This window comes from Crocodylus porosus, unplaced genomic scaffold (genome assembly GCF_001723895.1).
Source record: "Crocodylus porosus isolate Cpor-Errol unplaced genomic scaffold, CroPor_comp1, whole genome shotgun sequence".
In the NCBI taxonomy this organism is placed as follows: domain Eukaryota; kingdom Metazoa; phylum Chordata; order Crocodylia; family Crocodylidae; genus Crocodylus; species Crocodylus porosus.
Genome location: NW_017728932.1, coordinates 443,585 through 451,433, shown reverse-complemented (window position 1 = coordinate 451,433; position 7,849 = coordinate 443,585). Strand labels below are relative to the sequence as shown.

The 7,849-nt window shown below is 52.5% G+C and overlaps 1 protein-coding gene across 3 annotated transcripts in view; it reads left to right on the top strand.

Annotated features, from left to right (window-relative positions):
- RAD51D (RAD51 paralog D) overlaps positions 1-7,849 on the top strand; it is a 25,163-nt gene that overhangs the window by 1,893 nt on the left and 15,421 nt on the right. For all 3 annotated transcript variants that reach the window (XM_019545357.1, XM_019545359.1, XM_019545356.1), the window contains exons 2-4: positions 5,043-5,104; positions 5,268-5,386; positions 7,108-7,189. In XM_019545357.1, the coding sequence (XP_019400902.1) occupies positions 5,043-5,104; positions 5,268-5,386; positions 7,108-7,189 (263 nt within the window). The remainder of the gene's footprint in view (positions 1-5,042; positions 5,105-5,267; positions 5,387-7,107; positions 7,190-7,849) is intronic.

Here is a 7,849-nt window from a genome sequence, read left to right as displayed (position 1 = left end):
ACAGCCAGGCCAAGGGCTCCACGATGACCCCTGCCAGCTCCCTCAACACCCTTGTGTGGAGGGCATCTGGACCTGCAGATTTAAAAATGTCTAGCCCCTCTAGAAGATCCCTAACTACATCTGCACTGACTGAAGGCCTGACAAAGCTATCCCCAAGATTGTCTCTACGTGTGGTAGGTGGGATGTCCCGGTCCCTTTTCAAGAAAACAGAAGCAAAGAAACTGTTAAAAATATCAGCTTTTTTGTCTGGCGTAGCCACAAGGTTACCGTTTGCATCTTGCAGGGGCCCTGCGTTGCCTGGTGCCCTCTTCTTGCTCCCAATGTATTTGAAAAAGGACTTTTTGTTGTCCTTAATCCTGAATGCTAGCCTGAGTTCCATCTTTCCCTTGGCCTTCCTTATAGCCCTCCTACACTCAAGGGCTGAGCAGCACTCCTCTTTGGTGATATCTCCTCCCTTCCACTGGTTGTACGCCCCCCCCCTTTTAGTCCTCAGGCATTGCTGAATGCCCTTGCTGAGCCAAGGTGGTTTCTGAGCACTCTTACTCCCCCTTGCTTCTCTCAGGGACTGTTATCTTTTGGGCCTGGAGGATCATCCCCTTAAAGTATGACCATCCCTCGTGGACTCCCATCTCCTCTACCTTCTGGGCCCTCAGTGCCTCCCCCACTAGTCTCCTTAGCTCATTGAAGTTGGCCCTTCTGAAGTCAAGGGCATTAGCCTGGTGTAAGCCCTTGACACCCTGTGTCAGATAGTGAAATCCAGCAGGTGATGATCGCTATTGCCCCAGTGGTCAAGGACCTGCAGTCCCCTCACCAGGTCATCTCCTGTGGCCAGGACCAGGTGCAGCAAGGCGTTACCCCTATTAGGGCTGTGCACTTCCTGGATAAGGTGAAGGTTCTGTAATACAGCTAGGAAGCTATGTGAGCGGTCAGACTTGGCTGTCTGCTCCTCCCAGCAAATGTCTGGGTAATTCAGGTCACCCATAACAGTAACATCTCTTAACCTAACCACCTCTATAAGCTGACTGGAGAAGTCCTGGTCCAGCTCTTCCCCCTGGCTGGGTGGTCTGTAGTAGACACCCACCGTAAAGTCCCTTTCACCGCGCCCCCCCTATAGTTTGACCCATAGTGTCTTTCCCTGACCCTCCTCTACCCCGAAGCTAATCCTTGATGATGTGAGGTGCTCTGACATAGAACACAACCTTCCCCCCGTCCTGTCTCTTCTATATAGGGTGTATCCCCGAATGCCCAGTCATAGGTAGGGTCCCACCAGGTTTTTGTGAGCCCTACTAAGTCTGGGTTCTTACTCACAATCAGGAGGCACAGTTCTTCCTGTTTACTCCCCATACTATGAGCATTAGTGTAGAGGCACTTGAGGCCTTCTGAGGGTGCACATGTCTCCCTCCTGCTCCCAGGACAGTTGTGGCCCCCTACTCCTAGGACTCCTGAGGGTGCATGCTCCTTCCTCCCACTCCCAGGACAGTTGTGGCCCCCTACTTCCAGGACGTCGATGCTTACCTGGGCTTCCCTTCCTCTTGTCACCCTGTGTGCTGGTGAAGCATCCTCTCCACTCGAAGTGGCCCCTTCCCCGCCCCCGGCGAAGCTAGTTTAAAGCTCACCGTATGAGTTTGGCCAACGTAGAGGAAAAGATATGTTTGCTCTTAGGGGAGAGGTAAAGCCCATCCCACCCCTCCATGCCTTCCATACAAAAACATGGGTCGTTGTCAAAAAACCTGAAGCCTGCCTTGTGGCACCAGCTCCGAAGCCTCTGGTTAACCATGTCAATGCAGGCCTCATGACGCCTACCCCGTCCACTTACCGGGAGAATGGAGGAAAATACCACCTGGGCTCCCATCTTCTTCAGTTGGTGTCCCAAAGCCCTGTAGTCCTCCATGATGTTATCCACCTTGCCCTTGGATGCAACATTTATATCCACATGGACCACAATCAGTGGGTAGTAGTCAGAGGGCTTGATGATTTTAGGGATGGTTTCTGTAATGTTGTGAATCCTCGCTCCGGGCATGCAGCAGACCTGCTGTGACCAGGGCTCTGAGCAACAGATTGAACCATCAGTTCCCCTCAGGATGGAGTCCCCGATGACCAGAACTTTGTCTCCTTCTTGGGGTGTGCCTCTTCTGAGCCAGTGATGTAGGTTGAGCTTCGGTTTCTCTAGGGACCTGTTCTTCTGCCGCCTCCTCCAGTGGGGCCAGGGCCACGTACCTGCTGCCATCGATTAGTTGGGCATTGTGCATGCGGGGTCTCTCCGGTGGATTCCTTTCCCTGCAGAGAGCGGAAATGCATATCAGTTTCATCCTCTACTACCTGGATCCCCCGCAACATGTCACCTCGGCCTGGAGCTCTGCCACCTGCCCTTTCAGAGCCTGAAGACGCTCACAAGAGGGGCAGGTGGGGGAGTCACCAAACCTCAGTCCCACACCGGACGAGGTGGTGGCCAGGCCCCCCAAGGGCTCCATCTGGGTGGAAGCCTCAGAGGAGCCCCAGAAGGATGGCACCACTGGGGCAGGCCCCTGGCAGCACTGTGAGTCCTCACCATGGCTCTCAGATGGTCCTTACCTTGCTCCTTGTTGGTAGAGCCTCCTCCCTCCTGAGGAAGACTCTCTTGCTGCCCTGCCTGCTTCTGCCTGAGCGAACGCCAGTGCAAATGCTGGCGCACCTTTGCAGAGTGAGCCTGTTTGTGCACTCTTTCATGTGAAGCTTGGGAGCGCGGCTCCCTGCCTGACTCGGCAAAGAAGGATCCAGGGGGCTTCCCCTCTGGATCCTCTGCAGCTGCACAGGCTCCTGCACACTTACCTTCGGGGGGTTAGCTGCTGCTGCCACCGCCTCAGGTACGTATTTGGAGGCTTGGCATATCTTGGATATTTGAAGTTAGACTTTCTGCTAGGCCATTCCCTCTCGCTGCAGCACCTTCATCCCTGCTGCCATCTGGGAACAGGTAAGACAGGTGTCCCCAGGGAGCATGATGACAGCAGGTTCCACTTCTGCTCTCAGCAGGGGTTGTTGGCTCTGAGAAGTGCCTGAGGGCCTTGCTACTTGTTAATTGTAGGTAGTTCCTGGAGCACTTAACCCCTGCATTGTCCACACATTAACATGTGAAACTAGTTTTAAGCACCCTTTAAGCAGCACAGCTTAAAATGCACCACCTCAGCCTAGACTGAGCTCTGATCCATCTTACCCAGATCACATTACACTAATGTGTAGCCACTGTAGGCTACTGCTTATTGTGAACTCCCTCCCACCCCCTGTGGCCTGGATTGGATCCACTGCCCCCTGGCCCCTCTCCCCAGTTGAATCAGCACCCCTGTCCCCTACCAGCCATGATTGGCCTGCTGCCCCCTGGAATGGGCCCACTGCCGTCTAGCAACCCAAATCCCCATTCACACCGCCCCCCCCCACCGGTTCCCCACAGCTTACTTTTGGCTGCCAGTGCTGTGCCAAGGGTTCAGGCAGCGGAGGGAGCCCCCACTGCCAGCCCCTGTCACTGCTATCACTGCTCTCTGGGCTGGGCTCAGCCCAGAGAAGAGCTGCTGTGCATTGGCAGCAGTGGAGGTGGGGACCAGGCAGAGGTGTTCCCTTTCCCTGCCTTTCCCCTGGGGACAGCACTGGCAGCTGAAAGTAAGTTGGGAGGGACGGGGGATCCCTGGGGAGGGAGGGGGGGGTGGTAAGGGGTGGAACCTGAGGGACAGGAGGAAGCCCAGAATGGGTGGGGAGGGGACAGGATTCTTACCTTTTGGTTCTCAAGGTCTCTGCTGGCTTGAACATACAACTGCTTCAAACTCAAGCTAGCTATAAGACTGATCGGCATTTGAGCAGCTCAAACTACAGTGTGTAACAAGGACCTAAGACAGAGGTGGGCAAAGATGGGCCTGCAGTGAACTCAGCCCTTGAGTTCCCAGCAGCCCCTGCCCACATCAGTGTGGCTGACTTCCATGCGGACCCCAGAAGTGGTGGCATCGTGACAGCGTGGGACCGGAGTTTCCACGGAGACCAGCCCCAGCAGCACTGGCAAGGCGAGCGGCTGGGCGGGGAGCTGCTCTGGGGCTGGGATCTTACAGCGGTGACGGCGTGGTCCAGAGCTGGGACAGAGCTGTGATTCATTGCCCACACGTCTTGGAGCAGCTCCCCATCCAGCTGCGTGCCCTGCCGGTGCTGCTGGGGCTGGTCCCCATGGAAGCCCTGTCCTGTGCTACTGGGGTCTCCATGGAAACTGGCCACAGCAACGCAGGATGGGATTGCTGGGAAGTGGTGTCCAGCTGCCAGCCGGATCCACCATTTTTCCCCTACCCTAAGAAATGCATGAATTCGCAAACTGAATGTGGTGGGGGGTTTACATTTGTTCCTAAACTAATCCCATCACTGGAGTCAAGGGTCCTGGAGAGAGACTGGGTTTTTTCTTCTTCCCAATCTAATTTGGGCCCCTGCCTGGTTTGGCTAGAATGGCAGTTAGAACTATTTTTCTTACAAATGGACTTTTAGAGCTACTGTCCATGGGACCCAGTAAATGTCTAATCTTTGGAGATTGAAACTTTCACTCACTTTCACTGTATTACTATTAGTCTGCTTTCTGTGCATCCATTTTGATTGAAAAAACGGAGGTATTAGGGACACGGAAACAGAGGCTGAGCAAGCGGCCTTCATCAGCTTGTCTTGCTTTAGATCTTTGGCCAACAAAGCACTTTGATAATGTCTTTTAATTCTTCCTGCTTTGCCAGCCATGGGCTTTTGACCGTTATGAAGCTGTTTGGGCAACTGGTGATAAACTGGAATCTTCTAAATTAAATTCACTGTAAACCTTGTGTCCCATTACAAACCCAGCAGAGACAGGGGAGTCCTTTGAGCTGAGTTGCTCAGCTAACTCGGGTATCATTGTCTCTGGCCGGAGCTGCATTTTAGCTTGATTTGAAGCTACTCTAAGGTTGGGAGATGACTAGGCTGAATGGTGGGACTGTGTGGTAGTTAATTACTTTCCTGGCATTGTGGAGCTGTCAGACTTTTCCAGCTGCTTATCTCTTCATTCTGTCTTGCAGTGGTTGACTTCATCTCATCAGACCTGGAGGAAGTTGCCCAGAAATGTTCTCTGTCTTACAAGGTGAGAGGAGACTCCTGAATGCTGATGTTTACCCTGGACCACAACCCTGCTGTAGTAGGGGCTGGACAAAGAGATGGTCCTGCCTCAAGGAGCGTCTACTTCCAAAGCTCCTCAACCTTGTAGTACCTCAGTCTCATGTGTGGCTGGCTGTCTCTCTCCACAGGCTTTGGTGGCAGTGAGACGTGTTTTGCTGGCCCAGTTCTCAGCATTTCCCATCAACGGTGCTGATCTGTATGAGGAACTCAAGAGCTCCATGGCTATCCTGTCTACAGGGAGCAAGAGGTGAATGTGTTGGGCATGTAGAGGAGTGAAAGATGCACCTGAGGAGTTTGTGTGTGTTACACAGGCTATTGCTGGAAGCGGAGTTAGGTTGGAATTTTGATCCCAAAATGCCCCAAGTGCCATCTGGATGAGGTTGGACCTGAGACTGGGTCCTGCCAGGATTCCACACCTGTAAGGACTGGGCTGAGGCCCTTGGCACCTGGAAGCAGCAGGATTGCCTCCTGAGTACAGGGCAATTCTACTTTTCCTGTCAGAATTGATAGTCTCATCCTAGTTGAAGCCACCAGTCTATGCCTGTGCTATTACAAACGTGCAAAGGTGCTGCAAATGTCATTCACGTGCAATTTTATTTGCAATGGCAGCATCAGGAGTGGAAAGCTTTTTCCCAGCTTTCAGAATGTGCCAAGCAATTATGCACATGCTAATTTAATAAAATCCTAGAACAGGAGTTGGCAACATTTTTGGACAGAGTGCCAAGAACACCTGCAAACTTGGCTTTCAAAATGTTGGTGTGCCAGGAGCGGACGGTGGGGAAGCCACAAAGGGCCCGATCCTTTTTGTGGCAGGGAAGGGGCTGGGGCTACACTGCCGTCTGTCTTGAGGTACGTGAGCCAAGCAAAATTCCTTTGTGTGCCACACTCTGGCATCTGTGCTGGGGGTTGCCTACCCCATCCTAAAACGTCTGGGCTGGAAGAGACCCCAAGAAGTCATCTAGTCCAACCCCTGCTCTGCAGCAGGGTCAAATCTACTGCAGGGTACTTTGTTTCAGTGCCTCACTGCCTTTATAGTTAGGAGGTTTCCTTAAGAGCCAGCCCACAGTCTCCCTTGTCACAGATGAACCTGGAATTTTCTTGTCTGCCTCCCTGGGAAATGTGAGAAGTCAATTGCCATCCTCTTTATAACAACCTTTTATGTACTGGGAGGAGATTGAGTCCCTACTCAGTTTTCTTTTTTTCAAGATAAAAAAGTCTTCCTTCAGCCTTTCCCGGTAGGCCACATTTGAACCACTGAGATTGGTTATAAGTCCTTGAAGACGGCTGAGCAATGATCATCTTGAGAGTAATGGCCAGGCATAGAAATTAATGGTCTGATGCTTAATATTGCCTACTTTCCCTTTCTCCCTCCCTATGACCATTCAGAAAACCTCACCATATTCAAATCTCTAGACATTCAGACATGAATGGCATGTGCCCCCAGCAGCTGGGGGGGAGCACAGCTTCACCAGCCACGGTGGGAGCCTGGTGGCAGTGAGTAGGGAGCTCCCGCAGATGCTGCTGGCACTGTCGGCATTGGGGGGGTGGCAACCACCCACAGGCGCCACTGGCAGCGGCCAAGGGCGATCAGGTGCCAGCAGCAGGGTGGTGACCACCTGCAGGTGCCATCGACAGTGTCAGTGGTGCCTTTTTGCAGGGGGTGCACCGTCACATGCACCCCCTACTCATCGCCCCTGCCTTCAAACCGGCAGGGTCTCCCTTTCCCATTTTGGCCGTGCTTCTGTATGTGCCATACTGTGTATGTTTTCTACTCTGACCAGAACTGCAGAGTGGATGGGAAGCATGAGCATCCTTGGCTCTGAGGCTGTGGATTCTGGAGGGCCTGGCCAGTGAGGAATTTGCTTTCTGACCGTACTTCAGCTGCAGGTGCTCAGGAATTGCTACTTTGCAGCCTTGGATGATTCTGAGGCTGAACTAACCTTTTCCCTGTGTGTGTTTCTCATTTAGCTTGGATAAGCTGCTGGACTCTGGCCTGTACACTGGGGAGGTGTTGGAGCTTATGGGAGCACCAGGCAGTGGGAAGACACAGGTGAGTCGCCCTGGGTTAGATGGTGCAGTGTATAATGGAAGGGGTGCCAAAATTCCTCCTCGTATATAAAGTGTCCTCCATTTACATCCTGTACTGTATGGCACAGTCTGCATCCAAAGATGGGTTCAGACCTTGTTTGTAGATGCATTTTCCCTTTGGTTTGATAGCTTGATTTGTGCTCACTGTGGAAATAGTTACAAAAAATTAAAGACACATAAATGGCTACAGCCAGACTTGTCCCATCCGTGCCATGGTTCTTCTCCAGTAACTGGCCCTAAGAAGGAGATTCATTAACCTGGTCCATCTTGCACCATACCCAGAAGCTGGGGCTCTGAAGAATGAGATGGAGCAAATTCTTGAGCAAAAAGCCTCTGGCAGCAAAACCATCTATCTTTGATATTTGCATGAAAACTGATAGATGTATGTAGGCTGAAGGTCCCTACTTATTCCATATGGAGATCAGGCAGTGCGCTTGCTCCTCATCTTGGCTCAGGTGTGCCCTGTTGGGTATTGATGTGTTCTAGTGCCAGACAAGCCCTTCCATTCAGAAGGATGGGGGGATTTCATAGATTTCATAGACTTTAGGGCTGGAAGGGACCTCGGGAGATCATCGAGTCCAGCCCCCTGCCCAAAGGGCAGGAAGTCAGCTGGGGTCATAGG